This window comes from Engystomops pustulosus, chromosome 4, assembly GCF_040894005.1.
Source record: "Engystomops pustulosus chromosome 4, aEngPut4.maternal, whole genome shotgun sequence".
NCBI classification, from domain to species: Eukaryota; Metazoa; Chordata; class Amphibia; order Anura; family Leptodactylidae; genus Engystomops; species Engystomops pustulosus.
The window spans coordinates 93,841,204-93,863,843 of NC_092414.1; the positions used below are offsets into that span (position 1 = coordinate 93,841,204).

The 22,640-nt window shown below is 39.3% G+C and overlaps 1 protein-coding gene across 11 annotated transcripts in view; it reads right to left on the reverse strand.

Annotated features, from left to right (window-relative positions):
* OSBPL8 (oxysterol binding protein like 8) overlaps window positions 1–22,640 on the reverse strand; it is a 153,438-nt gene that overhangs the window by 18,230 nt on the left and 112,568 nt on the right. For 9 of the 11 annotated variants that reach the window (XM_072146772.1, XM_072146767.1, XM_072146764.1 and 6 more), the window contains 5 exons: window positions 10,534–10,604; window positions 9,379–9,459; window positions 8,855–8,956; window positions 8,532–8,735; window positions 8,155–8,239 (listed from right to left, as the gene is read on the reverse strand). In XM_072146772.1, coding sequence (XP_072002873.1) covers window positions 8,155–8,239; window positions 8,532–8,735; window positions 8,855–8,956; window positions 9,379–9,459; window positions 10,534–10,604 — 543 coding nt within the window. Of the gene's footprint in view, window positions 1–8,154; window positions 8,240–8,531; window positions 8,736–8,854; window positions 8,957–9,378; window positions 9,460–10,533; window positions 10,605–18,023; window positions 18,196–22,432; window positions 22,635–22,640 lie in introns of those variants that run through there. The other 2 variants (XM_072146775.1, XM_072146771.1) reach the window with 1 other exon arrangement.

Below are 22,640 nucleotides of genomic sequence, written 5' to 3' on the forward strand. Positions count from 1 at the left end.
AAAACAATCTTCATGTGCATAATGCCCTTTACCTCTCTGTACACAGAAATGTATATATAAAAAAAAAAAAACTACAGGTGTTAGAATATGGAACTATAAAGTTCGGAACATCAATGGAGGGAGCCACAGCACGTCAAGGTTTCCAAAGTATAAAGGCTTTATTTACATAAAAGGCATCAAGTATGCGACGTTTCGATTCGCAATGAATCTTTTTCAAGCACAGATTCATGTACCAGGATCTTCGGCTGCGAGCACCAATTTATATGAACTAACGTGCAGGATTTGGATTGCAGTCCTTCCCTCCCCCCTCTGAACTATAAAGTTCCCCATCCTCCAATTTTAGAATTTTGTAAAGTCAACACAAATTATACAAATCAGGACAAACTAGTTATAATGAAACAGTCAGCCACATATTGTAGGTGGTCCCCTCTCACTTACCCATCCATTTTCTATTTTTCTGATGGCCACATCATTAATGCTCCCCAACAGCCACCTCTCAAAATCTTAGGAAATCACATCTCTCTCCTCTCATTTCTGGTTGACAGTAAAGATACTGGGGCAGATTTACTTACCCGGTCTGTTCGCGATCCAGCGGCGCGTTCTCTGCGGTGGATTCGGGTCCGGCCGGGATTCACCAAGGTAGTTCCTCCGCCGTCCACCAGGTGGCGCTGCTGCGCTGAAAAGCATCGTTCTGCACTGGAATTCACCGAGCCGGACCAAGTGAAGGTAAGCGCGTCCCAAGCGACACTTTTTTTGTTTTAAATGCGGCGGTTTTTCCGAATCCGTCGGGTTTTCGCTCGGCCACGCCCCCCATTTCCGTCGCGTGCGCCAAAATCCCGGGGCAATACAGGGAAAATAGGCGCAAATCAGAAATATTAGGGTAACACGTCGGGAAAACGTGAATCGGACCCTTAGTAAATGACCCCCATTGTTCTTATTCCTGGTCACCAGAATGGTATCACTCTAAAGCTTGGTCCCAGTCAGGCTCTCCTTCTCATTTATGGACCCCATTTTTTCTCCCCCCCAATTCACTGACATTTCATTCACCAAAATAAGAATATAAGTTTTGCTCCACCGATTCCAGTGTAGTATGTATTTTCTGTTCCCACCCCTGGTCTCTATATGCCTATATATGTATTGTGTATTATGCCGATTGTCCTTATCCATAAGGGTGCTGTCACATAGTTCTTGGATCTCGTTTAAATGCAATGAGAACGCATGCGTTTTTGTATGTTTGTTTACCAGGCGTTTGGTGGTTCTTAACCCCTAGGCGCACCAGGACGTTATAGTACGTCCCCGGGGCTAGATGCTTAGCGCACGGGGACGTTCTATAACGTCCTGCTTCTGGCACCGGCTCACGAACGGAGCCGGTACCAGAAGCAGCGGCTGTCAGCTGTCTAATACAGATCCACTTCTGGGCAGCTCCGAGGACTGGCATGTGCCCCGGAGCTGCCCGGTCTCCATGGCAGCCAGACCCCTTCCGGGTCTGACTGTAAAGTGTCTGAGCATGCGCAAGCATGCTCAGACAGTTTACACTGCTCTACAATAAAATAGTATTGTAGAGCAGTGTATTGAACTTAAACCAGTGATCAGAGCATCACTGGTTCAAGTTCAAGTATGTATAAGTAAAAATATGCAAAAACACTTAACACTACACATTATAATAAATAAAAAATAAATACATAAAAATATAAGCCCCTAAAATGTCACTTTCCCATAAAAACACTTAATAAAGTATAAAAAACACAAAAACACAAAAAACCCCGCATATTTGGCATTGCCGCGTCCGTAGCAATCTGTATAATAAAACAGAATTGTTACTGGACCCGCACGGTACACGCCGTAGAAAAAAAACGCAAAAACGTTCTGAAAAAAGATAATTTTTAATTAATACCCTATAAAAAAAATGCTCTAAAAAGTAATTTAAAAAATGTTATGCACTCCAAAATAAGCCCACTAAAAAGAACAACTCTTCTCGCAAAAAATAAGCCCCTAACCAGATTTGTCAGCCGAAAAATAAAAAAGTTATGCATATGAAAAGATGGTGATGCTAAAATGAACAAGATTTTCTCCAAATTGGTTTTTATTCAGTACAATTGAATAAAATACACAAAACCCCCACATATTTGGTATCCCTGCGTCCGTAACAATCTGTATAATAAAACAGAATCGTTATTAGATCCGCAAAGTGAACCCCGTAAAAAACAAAACAAAAAAAAGCTCCAGAAAAAAGATCATTTTCAATTAATACCCTATAAAAATGCTCTAAAAAGGAATTTAAAAAATGTTATGCACTCTAAAATAAGACCACTAAAAAGAACAATCCTTCTCGCAAAAAATAAGCCCTTAAACAGATTTGTGAGGCGAAAAATAAAAAAGTTATGCATATGAAAGACGGTGATGCTAAAATTAACAACATTTTTGCCAAATTACTTTTTATTCAGTAAAAATGGGAAAAAAATAAAAAATCTATATAAATGAGGTCTTTTTGTAATCGTGGCGACCCATAGAATAAAAATAATATACTATTTTTATGGTATGGTAAACAGCCAAAAAAAAAACCCCATAAAAATCTTCCTGAAAAGTGATGATTTTCATTTCCTCCACCAACAAAGAGTTAATAAAATCTCACCAATTAGCTATAGATTCCCCCAAATTACGTACCAGAAAAGTGCATCTCATGTGGCAAAAGAAATAAGCCCCTATAGGTCCACAATAAAAAAAAGAAAAAAATTATAGCCTGTACAATGTGACATAGCAAATCTGATCTGGATGGCGCCTCCTTCCCTTCTATGCCCGGCCGTGCGCCCATACAGCAGGTTACCACCACATATGGGGTATTCGTGTACTCGGGAGAGATTGGGTAACAAACTTTGTGGAGCCTTTATTCATTTAATCCATTGTAAATGTTTAATTTTCCACCCAAAATGGGTGTATTGTGAAAAAATATTACAATTTGGAGACTGCACCTCCATTTTGTTTTAACCCCTATAAAACACGTAAAGCGTTAACAAACTTCTTAAAAGTGGTTTTTCATACGTTGAGGTGTGTAGTTTCCACAATGGGGTAATTTACGAGTCTCACTATTATTTAGGCCTCTCAGTGTCAATTAGAAGTTGAGCAGGGCCATCTAAATACAGGTTTTGGTGATTTTACAAAAAATGTGAAAAATGATACCTAAATTCTGAGCCTCAGAACATTCTAGTAAAATATGTGGAATTTTAAAAAACCATGCCAGCATAAAGCAGACACTTGGGAAATGTAAGTTATGAATTTATTTGGGAGCTATGACTATCTGCATCAAAAGTAGAGAATTTAGAACGTTGAAAATAAAGAATTTTTCCAAATTTTTGCCAAATTTTGTTTTTTTTCATAACTAAACACAAAAGATTTCATCCAAATTTTTAAACTAATTTGAAGTACAATGTGTCACGAGAAAACAATCTCAAAATCCCCTGGATATCTCATAGCGTTCCAAAACTATAACCACTTATAGTGACACAGGTCAGATTTGAAGAATGGGGCCGCGTCCTTAAGGCCAAAAGAGGCTGCGTCCCGTAGGGGTTAATCAGTTTAAAATTAACAACAAATTGAAACTAGCCAAACGCAAAGTAAACATACAAAAATGCACGTGTTTTCCGTGCCTTTAAAAATGGTCCAAAAACGCACAGGTTCCTTTCTGTGGCTGCATGGTTAAAAAAAACTCAGTTTGTAAACTTATACGCAAAACACCTGATGCGAGTCTGCCGACACTAAGCAAGTCCAGACAGGTCCTGCATATTCAGCGGTTACTGCACTGCCTTCTTGTGCCTGACTGAGAGGTCTCATGGCTACAGTACATGCTGCTTTGTGGAAGGTTGAGTATAAATAAGAGCTCTGTTAAATCATTTGCCACTTCATGTCATGTGACCAGGGTGATGCCATCTAAGGTTTTGTTACATTTACAGTCTACCCCCCATGTATAGTATATACTTGAGTATAAGCCCAGTTTTTCAGCACGAAAAAGAAAATGTGCTGAAAACTCGGCTTATACTCGAGTCAAGGAAAAAAAACAATCAAGCTCTGGTATCGGCTCCGTGTCCATGGGCAGTACATCGCAGGCACCATGACGTCAGCTGCTCGCTGACATCATAGTGTGTGCCGATGCCGGCGCACACAATAGAATGTCAGCGTGCAGCTGACATTAGGGGTCTCGGCTTATACTCCAGTCAGCTTAGGGTGGTGGCACATGTGGCGTTTTGAACCAGTTTTTAAGCAGTCCATTAAAAGAAGCATGCGTTGTAAAAACACAACGACCTAAAAATTGGTTCAAAACGCCATGTAAGCCACCACCCTTATCCTCGAGTATATACGGTATGTATCTAATCACAGCATGTCTCCTTGGAGGAATGGGGAGGAGTAGAAGGAGTACATTGCAAACCAAACGTAACTAGATAAAGAACCTTAGATGAGACATCACCCTGGTCACATGACATGCTGAGAAGAGGCATGGGACATGGGGAGGTGTAGATGGACATGCCCCTCAAATACCAGGGAATATAACAAAGTTGATTTATGGGGATGTGAGGGAAACAATTTTGAGCGAAAACAAAGGTGTCAGCTTCCCATAGAGTTCTATTAACTGTCACTAACTGTATTTCTGAAAATGTGGTGACAAGTTGCCTTAAAATTGATTAAACAGAAGTTTAATTTTAGGTTTAATATAGTTAAGTTATTGATTTCTTTTATTTGGTGTGGCCTATTAAAGGATGCAAAGTGTTGTGGTTAGAGAGGGCCTCTTTAAAGCGTAACCGTCATTTCAGATGACTTTTGATATTGCCATAACTACAATACTAGATGTGTTTTAACAAAATAACTATAATTTATAACTACTACCCATCAAAGTCCCATAGGGAACATTAACTTAATGGGGCATTCCCTTTAAAGCACATAAATGTTTTTGTTTGTAAATGAAAAAGTTATACAATTTTCCAATATACTGTCTGTATCAGTTGCTCACGCTTTTCTAGATCTATGCTTGCTGTCCTTCTATAGAAGTCTTCTATGTTTACTTCCAGTGAACAGAAATCTGACCATGGTCACAGGTGCACGGCTCGTTATATCACACAGCTCTGAATACTCTCTGCGATATTACGAGCTGTGCACCTGTGTGACCATGGACAGATTTCTATCCACTGGAAGTAAATATAGAAGATTTCCATAGAATGACAGCAAGCAGAGATCTAGAAAGCCATGAGGATTTGATACAGAAAGTATATTAGAAATTTGTATAACTTTTTATAATATAAACAATAACATTAATTTCCTGTAATGGGAAAACCCCTTTAACCAGCACACTTTCACTAATTTAAGTGGTGTAAGGAACTTACAAGTAATAACAAGACTATATCCTTGTGTTAGCTCCTAAAATTTCCATATTATACAGAGGTTTTTACAATTTGCATTAAAGCCGAAAACAAAATGGTTACTAGTGATCCTTAAAAATGTTCATTTTTCCTAAAAGAAGACTAAACATTTATGGTGATTGTATTCATTTGCAGCCAGTGAAGTTGTAGATGGAGTAGTATTTCCCTTTAAGTAATTGCCAGTTGTATTACACAAGAAACAAGCAGAACGCTGAACGCCAGCCAACAAGATAACTGTAAACATGTGCTGTTTCTGGTGGATCTGCACAGTAATGTACTGTCTTGGCACAAATAGACTCTTAGCTGTCTCCATAAAGAGTGAAGAAATATCTGTGTCACACTATATGGGTCTACACAATGCAGTATCTACTAAGAACAGAATATAAATGTCACAAGACAATTTAATGGTGAAAAGCTTGTAGATAAAACAGGGGTCAGATTTATTAGAGGACGTGTAGGAGACTTACTGCTGCAGTGGAATTTGCTTCTGCTTTACACCCACATCAGAGACCAGGCTATGCATGCCATTCCACACTAATATCCCAAATACCTAAGGGCCATGAAATGCACAAGTAGTCTTCTTATTCTGCTGAAGCCCTTAAGAACCACTGATTTTTTTGTTTGTTTGTTGTGCCCCATAGCATTGCAACCGTTATCTACATAGCCGCTTCAGGCCTGGTTTTTGTTTTGCCGTGTATATTACATAGAATCAATTCTGGCATAAAAAAGTTGCAAGTGTTGTTGTATATATTTGACACTTTGATTGACTGCTGTAGATGGTTTAGGTAATGAATTCCCATTCACCGTCAGTGGTCATTTAATAAACTTACATTATAAACCTGTGCATGCATTTCTAAGGAACCTGCATACAGGGGCTTGAACTTAATAGGGACCCCAGGATGACATCATAAACTATCAGTCCTACTAAAATGCTGTGGCTGGCATTAAGTGGACAAGCGTACCCCTCCTATTATTACAGAGAGAAATGCGGTTACACTGTGTTCTGAAACGCAATGCAGCAGCTGTGGAGAGGAGTGTGGTAACATCATGTTAAGGCCGTATTTACAAACGTATGTCTGCCTGGCATACTGGAGTGGAGGAGGGGTGTGACTCTTCCCCTCTCCATAGAGATGCACGATGTACAGCCATGCACACGGGGAAAGATAGGACATGTCCCATCTTTTCCTTGTGTACAGAGCAGTATGGTGCCACACAGTCTATGGGGGCCATAAGATCGTGTGAAATCAGCCTTACATTGCTTTTACCTAAATACAACTTCAACGTTATATAAAAGTATTAAGTTAACAACATGTTAATGTTGTATTTTCTAAACCCAATGTTATTGCAATGCAGTTAGTCAAATCTTCTCTCAAAAGCTGTTGAATTGTGTAAACCTAATGTAAATGCAAAGTGGGACCGCACCCTAAAACAGATAACCCTGATATCAAGAAAATTGTGCCATAGAATTTTTCTATGAAGACTGGTGGACACCTGCAGATTGGAGATACCTTAAATATAGGTCACCAAGACCGAAACGTTACAATCTGTCAGCAATGGGGACCTTTATTCACAGGGCTGCAGTCTTAGCTGTCTACACAGAGCAAAGGGGAGGGGCTGTGATGCAGAAGCTTACCATATAACCAAGATATATAAATTACAGTTCTGCTGTAGATTTATGTGAATTTATTTTTTAGACAGTTGAAAAATGTATTGATTGTACTGAAATTCCAATACAGCAACAGTACACCGAACATAATGAGTATAATGATAGATTGCTCAAAAATTGAAGGAAAAATGAGTCAACACTTGTGTTTCTGCTATAGCAGCTCATCTCTATTAAAGTATCATATTTTTCAGTCTACAAGACACTTTTTAGAAAGAAAAAATCTTTCATATTTGATGTTGCCAGGGGATGGAGCCCGAGAAATTCTAGAAGAAGTTGCGGCTTGGATTGGGGATGAAGAAGAGGTGTATGTGAGTGAATGCATGTAGCTGTGCAGAGTGTGTTGAGGTGTACGAGTAAATGTATGTAGCAGACCTAAGTGAGTGAATGTAGCAAGAGGTGTATGAGTGAATGGTCGTAGCAAAGCTGTGTGTGAGCAAATGGTAGTAGCAAAGTTGTGTTAGTACATAAATATAGGAGAGCTGTGTGTGAGAGAATGGATGCAGCAGCGTTCTATGTGCTGTGCTTTTGTGTGCCCAACAGGGAATTTTTAATTGATGTGAAATATTCACCCCAATTCTGGGGTACATCTTATAGCAGTGGTGGCGAACATATGGCACTGGTGCCAGAGATGGCACTCAGAGACCTCTCTGTGGGCACACGGCTGTCTCCCAGGTGCAGAGTTTGGAGGACATGGCATCTTTCTGCAGTCTCAGGCAGTCCAAGTAGTGCCCTCCTATTTTAAAGTGACCCATCCTGTGCTGCTTTGTCCTGTCCAAAGAGTGAGAAGGTGTGGACAGGGTCGGATTGGAGGTCAAAGATTCTGGTAGCAATAAGTTTGTTACTGCCTAAATTGCCGTGTTGGCACTTTGGGAAAAGCTACTTTTTTGGGTCTCATTTTGGGCACTCGATCTCTAAAAGGTTCACCATCAGTGTCTTATAGTAAGGTACATCTTGTAGTGAGAAAAATATGGCAAATGGGGATGGTATGCAATAGCAGATACGTAGGGACAGGTGTGGTTCTCTTGGGTAGAAAAACAGCCATGTTTGTCTAATCTTGTAATACTATAAAATATGGCAACTTACCGTCTGACTCCGAGGCAGCTCGAATAATCAAGTAACTGCTTGGAAGGGGCTGAGTAATGGATCCTACTCCTTCACCTTTAGGACCCTTGGGGAGGACAGAATGATATCTAGTGTTATAAACCAATGCATAAAAGGAAACCTGTAGGAAGGTATGTCAGCCCTAAACTAACTGCAGCATGGGATTTTTCCTGACTCAGCTTTATGCACTACAATATATTAGACTTTTTTTTTTTTTTTTTTTTTTACCACAAAAAGCTTAGTGATGGGTACCATAGAAAAGGTCATAACCTTATGATGCACATGCAGAGGGTAGTTTAGTGTGAAAAAACAATTCTCTTCAATTTACTACAAACACATAAATTGTATCTACTACTCACCTTAACGGCCCAGATAGATTGCTCCAAAGGGTGGAAGAGCTTGAAGCAGAACCCATCCTTCTTAGACGGCCTCTCTATGATCTCACAGGCGTTCAGCAGCACCGTGCCAACCCACTGTCCATTTTTTTGGGTTTTGTAGATTAAAAGGACTCCTGGTTTTAATACACACCAGAATTTTGTCCAACTTTTTAACGTTCCCCTAATCTACATGAAAACATATGAGGATGGTCAAGCTAAAATATTTGAAACTGAATATATTTTATTATGTATCATATTTTATAAAATTATAAGAGGAATCTGACGAACAGCTTGTCTTATCTCACCTTTAGCCAATCTGACATGACTATAACAGATGGGTCTGTGATGGTGCTGAGTAACTCTTTAGTGGCCCTCTTTTTCTCCTCCCTATAATTTTTCTTTTGAACCTGAATGAAACAAAAACCAAAAAAAACCATAGTCTGAGCAAGGAAAACAGACCTAACCCTTTGGGAGAAAAAAAAAAGAGATATTACTAGTGTCCATTGGATCATGTTGATATGGATGTCAGAGGCTCTATTGCACAGATATTGTTTCTCTCAAATATATCCATACTTCCACTCCCAATTGAGAATTAGTTTCAGGGAGGAGGAACATTTCAGGATTTGCATGTATGTCCTAAATGGCAGGCGAGTGGAATATAGAATGTTTAAGATCACATATAGACCATTATCTACAGCTATTTAGTGAGGGGTTTCAATGACCTTCCATTGTTATAGTGGTGAAACTGACCAGTAATCCATCAATATATAATAAACAACTGTGAAGAAAGGTGAAAGTATAAGTTGCCATGTTGTAATCTATACCTTACCTTAAGAGATTCTTTTTTTGTAAGCTTACTGGAGGCTGCAGCAATGTCCTTTTCAGATCCATTGTACAATTTAGACTCTGACTAAATAATGAAATATAAAATTCATTGTCTGGGTGTTCATTTTCACTTTTCAATGAGTCACACTTAAGTAATGCTTAAATTTTCTAGGTGTATCAATACATTTCTCGCGTTTTTCTAGAACATACAATGTCTATGTCAGCTTACTTTCTTTCTTTTGCATCTGTCATCACGCACAGCGTTTTTGCCTTTTTTTTTTGGCACCAAGCTAAATACACCACCTAATATGTGTTGCAAACTTCACAGAAAAGAAGTGACTGGAGAAAGTGGTCTTGACAATCCTAGCTGGCGCACCTCTAATCGTGAGAGTAGTCTGCGGAGTATAGTATTGTAAAACTGGCATACCCTAGGCCCACTAGGATATGTGTTACACCCTTCTGCCAAGTTCCTAGCTACCCCTCTACACCTCATATGGCTAAATTTGTAGTAATACTGTGTGTAAGCTAATGAAAAACAAACTATAAAATATTCTTTAGTTTTTCATGGCTGTGGTGGCCTTTTCAGAATGCTAAACCTCGCCTTTACCTATAAGCTACTCACACAGGAAGATGCCCAAAAAAGGTTACTAGCATTATACATCTTGTGAAGCTGTTCTTGTGCGGTTTGTATTCCTGTGTTGAGACCCTTTACCTTTTATGTTCTGTCCACCCCAATTGCCTGGAATTTTCCCAAAGAAGGAACCTTGCCTGCCATGACCTAGAATAGCTGGCTGCTGACCAGGTCTCTGCCTGATCCTCTTGAACCCTACAATGGTATCTCGAACTGCCTAGGTCAGCTGCGACCTACATGAAAACTTCAATGGGAGGTAGTGGCCTGAGGTACTTTTAGCAACAAAGTCTAGATCCCTATATATGGGGTTAAAGGAGAAAAACAATCAGGGCAATAAAGATAACACCGTTGTTAGTGAACCAGAGTCAAATAGGCTAGGGATACAATGGGTCTACCACCATTTTGTTACAATATATGAAATAAGAGGATATTATTTATGGGAACTAACAACTGAACACAAATCTAAGTCATGCTAAATGTATCATTGCCAATAAGTCAGGTGTCAAAGTATGATCAAAAAAGGGTTACCTTGCTTTTAGACATGGAGTGAGAAGAATCATCTTTGCTTTGCAAAGCTTCATCCTTTCCTCTATCAAAACCTAGAAAAGCAAAATAAACCATAAAAAGGGAAATTAAGTAAAAACATACAAAAACTAAACCAGAAAAAAAAATATTTATAGTTATATAAAGCATTGTATAAGCTCTGGATGATCCTGAGCACAATCTGAAAATAATATCCACGTTATTCTTAACCCCTTAGTGGTCACCCATATGGATTTTTAAGTCAGTCGCTAAGGGGTTAAAATGAAAATTTCAAAATATATTCCTAAGTTTTTATGGTGCATATTTTAACGTTTATTTTTATCTACTTAAGACCCATGAATAGAGAACAAAAAAAGAGGAAAAACAAACACCTTTTTTGCAATAACGGGTTGAACTTACAATGTCCTCTAGGGACATACAGTAGCACATCATTATTTTAAAAAAAATGAAAAAAAAAATTCACAATGCATCAGGCATAAAATTTACTAAAACAAACAAAAAAAAAAAACCTAACTTCTGTGACCAGGAGGTTGTTAGTTCACTTTGAACCTTGTCTACCCACAATAGCCAGTGTTGCACAAGGTAATACAGGCAGTCATTGGGTTAAGTACAGGATAGGCTCTTGAGGTTTGTACTTACAGCCGATTATTACAGCCTGGGACAAAAGTAAAGCATCCAGAGAGCTGCACCAGAGATCACAGTATGCAGTGAGGTCCTTCTGGTGTGTGCAGGTATTGTCAGCTGTATAGAAATGAATGGAGCTTAGTTGCAATACCACACGCTACCCATTGTCAGGTGTGGCGCTGTTTTCAACCTTGGGAGAACCCTTAAGTAGGGGATCTCAGATTTAATAAGAAGATCATTCCAACACTGACCGATAAAGGTCAATGTGGTTCTGGTTGCATGTGGCAGTTTCATAACAAAAAAAAAAAATCTAAAGTTATTCTGTGCGACTGTAAGTGAATGGTTAATGGTGCTTTTAGATCTAGTGAATCATGAAGATGCCACTTGTTTTCCCTCTCTCTTGCTAGGGGGTACCCTGGGAATTATCAGCAATGGTAAAATTCATGTGTCAGCACAACCAGGGAGCCCCAAAGGGACATACACATCTATTATGAAGAAAATCAGGTCTCTAGAGAAGTCAATTCATACCATGTGTTGCATGCAATTGCATAACGTGAATTGCACAATAAAAGCCACGGTTATGGCAGAGATATTGAATTATAACAGCCATAATATTCTTTAATTTATATTGTCCTGCTAGCTCAGCTTACATCTAACAACCTTTAGTGCTTAATGTTTATGTGATGCTTTAAAGGGGTATTCTGGGAATATGAACATCTGATACAAAAATCCATAATACTATAAATAAATGAATACAATAAAACTCAATGTCATTAATCACTAAATGGAGCTTAACCCTTTTATTGATAGTCATTTCTAGATAGTCTGGATCAGTGATTTTCAACTAGTGTGCCGCGGAGACATGGTCGGGTGTGCCGCGGGGAAAGTTCCCCAAATTATGGTGCCCCCTGTGTTTTGTTTCCCGGCAATGCTCAGCGATTCGCAGTCACGGCTTCTTACAATGTAGGAGACGTGTACAATAACACATGCGCAAGCTTTGAACCTCGCGTGACAAAATGACGTCACCGAGACCGGCGCATCATCCTGAGAGCGGAGAGACTCCCGCATTTGCCCACCACCAAGGTAATGCCCACCAATAATGCTGACTATATGAGCTTTTGCCTGAGTATATGAACTGCTGGCAGAATACTCAGCATATGAGCTGGTACTTTTAGTACTCCAGCAGTATACTGCATATAACAATGAGAATTGTAAAATGAGAAATACTATAGTCATGAGGCTGGAGTACTACAAGTACCAGCTCATATGCTGAGTATACGAGCTGGCACTTGTACTCTGGCCTCATGGCCATAGTACTTCTCATTGTACCCCTTTATTTTGCAGTATATGAGCCACATAATAATCAGCACCATATACTAAAAACAGGGAGAAACTGAGAACTGTTGAGGAAGAGCTTCGTGTGTGTCTTTCCACCATTCCTGCCAGGATATCCCTTTTGGTGTTTATCCAAACAGGCCCAGGTTTCACACAGTGAGTAAAATAAATTAGAATCCAAATTATTAACTATATGTATAATATGACTGTTTTAGTGTCATTTTGTGCTATTTTGGTTGGTGGGGTGCCCCAGGACTTTCTAAGTATAAAAAGTGTGCCGCGGCTCAAAAAAGGTTGAGTCTGGATAGTCATTTTGTCGCAATATTGGCCGGAGCGTGTACAAATAAAAACGAAATTACAGCAAAGAGACTTGTACTAAACCCCAACAAACCATATATTTTCTGATAGTAGACAAATATCCAAACATTCCCCCCCGGCTGCTTCACTGCTATGTTAAAATCTCCCTTTATTACATATATACCAATTATTACACAGTGTCATAAAATACCGCTCTTTCGGCCCAAGAGAAAATTTGGTTTATAAATCGGGGACCAAATACGATCCCATTTATTTGCATTTTTTTAAGTCCTAGTGAATAAATCATCATAATATCACTAAAACTGAAAGTAAGAACGCCATAACATAGGTATGGGATGGCGTGAAATACAAACTTTATTCAGGAACCTGTGGATGTTTTTCGTGTTACATACAACTTTATGGACATGTTTTGGGTCGCGGTGTTTATATGTAGCTACATTAGGTGAAGAGGATCGAATGTTCATTGTTTCGCTCAAATTTCGGAAAAAAATCTGATCACGAAATATAAGAGCAAGTGTGTTCTCAGATTGTTGTGGATAGGAGAGGGTTAAAAACCTGATACCTGATATTATCCATTATCAAAATTTAGTAACTTATGAAGTCAATATTTACATTATCTGTGAGGTGAATCAGCTCCTGTTTGCAGCATTGTCCAATTTCTCCCTGCAGCCCGATGGAGAAGAATCTGGAAGCGGCGGGAGGAACACACTTCAGAGGGCTAGAAGTCTGGCTCTGTTAAAGTGTGGCAGGGGGTGATTTTTATATATATATTTTTTAAAAAATCCCACCGCAAAAGGTTAATTAAATGTAAATATCTCTGATTCCAGTATGTTTCCAGGTGCTACAGAGCACATGTTATAGCCCTATTAAGTGAGGATGTATCACATATGTCCTATATGTCCTTGGCTATACATACATGCCACCCTGTGAGGACATATAAGATACGTCCTTGGCAGGGAAAGGGTTTCTTGAAAGGGAAAGGATTCACAAAATGTTATGGACTTTCTAAAGTAAGCGAAGTAATAACCAAGATGGCTGCCTTAGGATACTACAAGTCCCATGATCCTTTAGTTCTCAGTAACAGCTATGTAATGATCTAACAGACCAATGCACTGAGATTATGTCTCACCACTGGCCATGCTGGATGCACTGAAACAAACCAACTACAGCCAAACGTGATGATCACATGACTTGCCCAAATAGGTGCAGAATATGTGATGTGGACATGTGACCAGCGGCCATCTTCTGTCCTGTGTCTGATCCACAGGGACAAAATCACAGGACTGATTAAAGGGTTAGCAGCATTTTAATTCTCCATTATAGTCTATGTCCACAACATTTTTCTGCCAAGTAGAGCAAAATTTGAAATAACCAATTACATATAAGCTTTATTTTAATGACCGTTTTGAATATAAATTTAGCTTATACCTGAAATACATCTTTAAGTGGCAAGTTTAACTTTGCTATATATTATAGCCTTAAATTTTTCCTGAGATCACGATTGTGCTACTCTATTGTTTGGATATTAGCCCATCACTATCAAATCAGTTGCGATTCAAAGCCCTGCCCCATGTCCAGCAAATACTTAGAATATGGTATTAGAAATATGGTGGGTTTGCACTTTGTAGTGGTTACTGCATTTGAGGTTCCATGAATGGCTTTATATGGTGATCTAACTACTTGGTGGTTTTTATCATCCTAAAAGTTTATAAGCCTGGGGGTCAAGGAATGACATTCACAGGACAAGTCAGGTGGTTTTTCCTTTTGATATTTATGATATTTATAAAAGAGGACGATTAATATGACAGTAAGAAAGGGCACACTAGTACAAGCAGAAAAAAAACACCAACTGTATGTAGCAGATATCTACAGCACCTAAAAGAATGACATCCACAAAATATTCATAAATTAAAAGTTCATTAAAGGGGTTTTCCCCTAGTGATGTTAACACAATAAAGATAATTTTTAACCTGTTACTTTACAATTTTACTCAGTTTTATACGCGTCAGAAGTTACCGGGTTGTATCAGGTTGGAATTATATGTGTGGAATATTGTATTTTCATTGATAACAGTGAATTGGATAATGGGTTATTCTGTTATCCTGAGTACATTTAAGAAACTTGTCTTCGTGGGAAGAGAAGTACATTTTTTTGAAATTATTGAACATATCAATAGACAATGCGACATATTTAAAGAACTATTCCTGTAGCTTGGTACATGAGAAAAAGAAAAATTGTGCTATGAAGAAGAAAAAATGTAATGCTAAGCATAAGAAATTCCATGGAGTAAATTATATTGAATATTTCAAGAACCACAGTGTTTAATTATTGTGGAAGAAAGACAATGCCTATTTGTGCTGTGAAATACACACTGAAAAAAAATCTGAAAATCATTTTCACTCCCTGACATTTACAAAGGGCATCCAAACAACGCTGTTTATTGAGATGGTCCTTCATTTTGCAACATATTTTAATGTTTATTGCATGCCATGTCTTAGAAGTTGGCATGGTGGTACTTGACCACGCTCTGTCCGTGATAACAAACCGTGCACTGGCTGAATTTCACGGAGTAAACACTGTGCGCGGGTCAGAACTCTGCACATAGTCACCTATCATATTATGCACAAAATCATAAGATTACAGTTCAGTGCTGCTGACCCACCGAGAAGGGACTCCTTGCATCATTTATAACCATCATCCATGGAATCCCTTCCTTGGCAGTGAAGTCTGTCTGTGCAGCAGGGAATGGCACAAGCAGTGTTACACAGATCCACTCCCATAATTTACGTCAAACTTTCAGTCAATACGTACAAGCAAACCCGAATATAAGCCAAGGCTCCTAATTTTACCACAAAAAAACTGGGAAAACCTATTGACTCGAGTATAAGCCTAGGGTGGGAAACACAGCTTCCACCCAGTATATAGCCAGCAAGCCCCCTGCCCCCCAGTATATAACCACCAGCCCAAAGTATGCCAACACCTAAAAAAAATAAAATAAATACTCACCTTTCTGAAGCCTTCCCCCCTCTCCCCCCGCAGGTTTTTGCTTCTTCTGTCCGGCAGCAGTAGGTCCAGAGGCTTTGACGTCAGAGCCGTGCAAACCTGCTGTTGTCGGATGGAAGAGGAGAAGACCTGTGGGGGGCATTGGAAAGTTGAGTATTGGCTTTTTTTTAAATTGACTTGAGTATAAGCCAAGTTTGGGTTTTTCCATTTTCCGCAGCTTATACTAGAGTATGTATGGTACCCTTTGAAATAAAAATGTTATTTATTGCAGAGGACATCCATAGCAAATGCTGTCCCAATTGTAACTTTATAATAACATAATTAGTATATGAGGATAATATGGTAACTCTCTTCTAAGGTAGATTTTTTTATATAAGGGCCAAAATGTGCCAAAGATAGTAAGAGATAGGAAGAAATTCCAAGCAACACACAGGGAAGTCTTAAAGTATTTGGCAATGGTTCATTTCAGCTGCTGAGATGGCTTTGATCCTGATTACAATAAGAAAGTACTTAGCAGAAGGAATTAACAGCAATGTGCTGACATGAGGCTCACAGAAGATCTTTAATAGAACAAAACATATGCACATGTCCCAAACACACAAATACATATTGCACTATATAAGTAGGGAGGCAAAGAAACAGCACAAGACCTTGTCTACTTGGAAGTCCACTGGCTAGGATTGCCTTGCGGATCCTATGGCTGGGCCAGAAGTCTTGGCGATGGCTAATAAATGACAATAGTGGTCACAGCAGACACAGTGGTGATGTTTAGCAGTGATGTGACTACTACGTTCCCAGCCAGAGGTGTCAATAAGTCACCAGAAAAGTGTGCTGCTCTAATGAGGAGCAGGAAAAAAGCAAGTAACTTAATTCAATCCCCCATTCCTGTAGAGCAGGGATTCTCCAAGTTAACTGGAGAATCCCCTCAACAACAATTACTGGAAACTAACATTCCCACCATCAAAGTGGAGCTTTCCTACTGCTTTTTCAATTTATTCATTATCAGAAGGAATAACAGCGAAATGGTATAACATTGCACTTTTATAAAGAATAGAAAAATTAAAGTCAGTAGTGGAACAGTTCTTCTAACAGTGAAGTCCGCTTTTACTGTACTTTTCATCGCAATACACCAGATCTGTAACATGCTAACCACTGATATTATATGATTGGGCGATTTCCGGAAAATCATAGAAGATACACTGCATCAGTCTGTGTCCCTGTATGTTGAATAATTGAATTATTATTTCTTACAGCCAATGGCACCGTTCACACTGCCGTAATTGTGCGAATTGCCTATAGACTGATATTGGTGGCTGATTTGTGGCCCGGCTGCTCAACTTTCAGTGGGGAGGGATGGGGTGAGGAGTGCAATGTGCTATGCCAGGGATCCAGTCCAGGGTAGCACTCAGCCGTGTGGATGAGGCCTAAAAGTTTACATAAATAACATTTTCGTGTCGAGTGTAGAAATAAAAGTACAATCAAATGCAAACCCTAAAAATTGCATAAACAAGCATGTACAATAAAAAGGGTCTCAAATTTAAAATCCACCTAAGTGTATAAAAATTTGGTCCAAAAGAAGTCACACAGTAAAAAGTGTCTCCACTTCTTCCCAAAACTATTACCCAGAGCTAAACCTGGTTCTCCACCAAAACGAATTAATGCAGACTAGAGAAAACATATTACTATGATACAAGGGAGAAAAGCCTTTTATGTCTGTGGATAGAATTATTTTTACTCCCTTCTAACAGACTACTGTACATTTATACCTCAAAGGGGTTGGCCACTTTACCGCATGTGTTTTTGAAATGTGTATAAGTGTGGGGAGCAGGATATTAGGCAATTTTCCAATATACATCTATTAATAGTTCTTCACCACTTTCCTGGTCAGACATTCCTGGTCATAAAATGGCTGCAGATGGAGGGTCATGTGATCTCTAACGGGTGATTGTTCATGGACAGATAGAAATCACATGATCCTCCATCTGCAGCCATTTTATGGACTGCAAGGTCTGGCTGATGAGGTAAAACACAGGAGGCTTCACTTCACATATCAAGAAAGTGCTGCAGAATTTTTAATAGATGTATATTGGTACGGTGCAAACACACATTACAAAAATCATGCGGTAAAATGGCCAACCCCTTTAATTTAGATAAAACTGTCAAGTACATGGCCAAGTGGCGGATGGTAAACAAACCTGGGAGAGTAGGAGACAGCTCATTGTATCCTCCAAATGATGCGTTTCGTACTAGTTTTCGTCCATCGGGTCTTGGAAGGTAGGCGCCAGGTGAGACCCCAGCACATGACCTGCGCCTCAGGAGGGCCTCTTCTTTCATGGCTCAAGTGTGGTCAAGGGAGCTTTCTGAAGGCTGCTTAGAACAAGAATGATGGAGCCATTGCTAATACACCACACCAACTTAGCACACAATACAACAGCGTGTAAAACCACTCAGCTTCACCACAGAAACACATGCTCACCAAACTGAGGAGGATTATACTGACAAACAGGGCAACGCCATTTGATCTAGAAACAACGACAGATTTATAAAAAAAGAATACTAGAAAGAGAGTCTGCACTTTCTATTCAGAAAAACCCTCAGTGAATAGTTTCATTTCTCTGTTTACAAGCAAGTTATGATCTGGTTATTAAGTGGTCATATGGTTAACAGGTGTCAAAATACACTTGACATCATTTAAAATAATAGATAATGGTCTGCACAGCTATTTACATGCAGAATAAGCACTGCACCAAGCATTAACTATTTCCCTTACTGGCACAGATCCTGCTTTCTCCTTATACCCACATAACAAGCCAACCAAATCATTTATCACATACTTATTTATTGGAACTTGCTTAACAGTATTGAAACAAATGGGTATGAATAGCTTGGCAGAAGCGAAGCTCTCCCACGTCAGGGAACAAACACACAGTTCCGTCACCGATGACATTTGAATGTGTTTTTAATCTGCAAACATTTTTTTTCCAACACAAAAATAATTAGGAAGGGAAAAATGAGAAATAAAATAAAACCAAGACAAGAGCACAAAATTCAAACGTAAAACTAAAACTTCCTCTTTTTTTCCTTTGGCCTCACAAAACTTAAAGGGAATCTGAAACACTGAATATGCAGCTTTACCTTCAGGCAGCATGTTATAGAACTGGTGGAGTTGAGCAGATTCATTCATACACTGGAGATCAAAATTAGAGAACAATGGGGAAGATGTATCTGTCAACAACAAAATTCTGTCATAACTTGCACACAAAAAACATTTATAAAAAGGTTTTACAGTTTTCTGGCACTCTTGCAACTAGTATTGCACCAAAATACTGATAATCAGACAGAAATTTGTCCTAGTTTAAAAAAAAAAAAAAAGTGATCATAATTAGAGATCAACAATGACTGTAGCACAGAGAAAGATTCTAATAACATTTTCTGAAGGTTACAACAGTCACCAGCAAGAAGAGCACAAGCCTTTGCTTTTACTGACTTCAGCACATCTGCGGCCACAGGACATCACTAGCCTCTTACACTGCTCTGGTGTGAATATGATCCACTTTTCTTCCAGTCTATTCCACAGTTGTGACGGATGCGGTTTTCTTGGCAATAATTTTGTCACCAAGGATGTTTCAGAGGTTTTAGATCTGGACTCGGGGCTGGCCGTATTTCAGTATAACAACCATGAGTAAGGGCCACACGTTGAGGCCTGAAACAGATAGGTATGCCTACTTTTTACGTTATTAGTTTTTATCTTTATACCAGTATGGATTAAATAAAGAATCCACGATTTTTTTTACCATATATTTTGTGCGTGCTGGAGGAGTACATTTCTTCCCTTGGATCATAATCCAGACCAGTGGCTGATGCGGTTTCCTCCCTCCGTGCACTGGTTCGAAGGACTTCTCAGGTAGTCTTCATTGCATCATAAGGTAAGTTGACCAGTCTTCTTGGAGAACTTGAATGAGTTTGCAAAGTTGTAAAGATGCAACATTCTACAAATCACATACTTTGATTGACCAATTTCTCTTGCTATTGCTGATCACCGCTTTGGTTTTCATCTGGACAACCTGCTGTCCGAGGGTTTCAGTCACTTTGGAACGGCACCACTGGAAAGTTAGGCTGCCATTAAATAGGGATTGTCAGATAACTAAGGAAATTAGCACCAGGTACAGGATTAACACCAAAAACTTGCAGGCATCTGTAAGTGTTCTCTTATTTGGATCAGTTTACAATGATCTCATTTACATTTTATTCTGTGCTTTATAATATATATACACAATGTATAAAATAAGTGTGTTGTTCTCTAATTTTATCTCCAGTGAGTTTTGTGGTGAAAAGTTGGAGCAAAGAGGTTAATTGATATAGGACCAACCACATGACTCGTAAGCTCCATAAAATACTGCCTGCTGAGTGCACCCTATGTTCAAAGCACCCGGTAAATTTTTACTCCTCTGCCTTTATTGGTGAGGGGCACATTGTACCCAAGTAATGATAAACCCTCCCACCGGTGCACATTGTGCTGATATACCGAGAGGCTCCTGCCTGGATTAATTCTACACCAGGTCCACTGCGCTATAACCTGTGCCAGCAATCTGACACAGTCTATAGTTAAATTTGCCGTCCCAGGGCACCTACTCACCACTGACTGTGTGCAGGGGGACTGGAGGGAGTCACAATTCCTAAATATGCTCCAGGAACTGTGACACTGTACACCAAAAAACAAGCATATAAACCATGATAAATCCCCCTCCCCATTGAGGCAAAGCGCCAGCTGCTAGCACAAGGCCAAAAACATTGTGCGTGTAGATGAGGGCAATGTGATGCAACCTGTCACATGAAGGTATCCTTTCAGGGATGCTGCTAGCTCTATACACTTTTTACACATTATCACATGCTTACTTGCCTTGCACAGTTTATACCTAAATTTTAACCTACAGAAGGATGCACAATTCTTCACAAGGGAATCTAAATCAATATTACATCATCTTATAAATGAAGCATGTCACCCTGGAGGGAAAGAGTATTGATTCTGTTTTCTTAAAATAGGCCTTTGAAAAGAAGTAGACTTTTAATGCTATAAGCTGAAAGCCAACCAATCAGAGTGTAGAGCTTAATAAACTGCTTCCATAAATATAACACACAGGCCAACTATATGGGAAAAAATCCTGAATATGAAGATTTCTACCAACTTGACCACAGATACAGATGCCAACAATTTCTATCACCCTCTGACAGACCATAACTAACCAATAATACGTGACATACCGCTCATAGAAAACAAATCATAGGGAATTTCTCTCTTCTGGATTATCCGTCAGGACCAGCTCATCACCCTCCATCTGCCTGATTTGACTACCTGCAGAAAGGATTTGCATGATTTGACTGCCTTGCCTATTTGATTTGTACTGCCAGTGAATAGAAATGCGAATGCCTGTAAATCAGAGCAACACACCAAGCTCAAGCCAGAAAACTGTAAAGAAGTCAATAGGTATTGACCATCCTCCTCCTTCCAGCAATGTTTAAGACCGCTTTACCATGAGAGACGGAAGGGTTACTTAAGGTGATTAGTATCGCTAGAGTAATTGTGTTTATTCAAGTACAGAGATAGAAGGTATGAGAGTCTGCTGCTTTTGATTTATCCACCAATTTAAAGAAAGTGTCAATGGGCACTGTCAAACTCCCCAAAAGCCAGCGCTTTTCCCCTATGAACTGCTAACAATCCAATTTAGCACATTTTATTCACACTGTTCAATATACTACATAATCTAAACAGTCTACATGAAAAGGGAAATCATATCCTTTCATTCTGAAAAAAAAACAACCATCATCGAAGTCCACAACTGAGTGAAAGAGGCAACATGCAAGTGACAGCTAAATGGTCTGAAAGAGGTATAGAAAGCCTAGACATCATCTGATGAATACTGAGAGGTCCACGCTGTGGGGGAGAAGCTGAAAAACAACAGGCAGACTGCTGGACACATTATGTTGGCTACCTTACACAAAATTCACATACTGGAAAAATATACAATTTCTACATATATCTTCTGATATACATTTAACTAAATTCCTCAACACATCCATAAGAACCACCACAACAAGGTACATTGCAGGGTACAGTTGCTAGATCCAAGTTGTGTCTACATTGCAGAGGTCATATATGATGGGGTGGATAATTATAGCGAAAAAAGGAGGTTTTTCCTTTTCCATTCAGGACATAATTACAATGTAACAAACACAGACTGGATAAGCTGGCAGCTCCCTGGTTGACAATAATACCACGTTGTCATATGGCAGACATTGCTTCTCAATGTGCCAAGGACCAAAAAAACTATAAAAAATGGTAAGGATACTTTTAGAAATGACATAGAAACTTTTTATCTTCATTTGTTACCAATGCTATATTCCTGGTCTTATCACAACAGGACAGGAGTAAGATATCTGACAGATTACAGAATAAGACCCAATAGGTTACCTAACCCTTCACAACACTACTGTTCGCAGGCACACAATCCACTCAGATCTCCATACAAGCCAGTGGAGTCACTGCAGCTGTAATGGCCATTCACACTGTTGCATGAATCAACAAGCGGTTGTGCTCTATACTTGCCTTCGGATGTCAACGTCTGGAATCAAGCAGAGCGGAAAAGCACAAGGAAATGAGAGTGTTCATGTTACAGGATTAAAGCTTCACATTCCTATGAAGAATTTCCCCCCTCAGCCACTAATCCTGGAGAGTGGGCATGATTCTACAGAGAGGCAATGCCTGGAGAAAACTGAAGGCTCTGGCTCTATGCGATTCTGCTGGAGAGGCTACT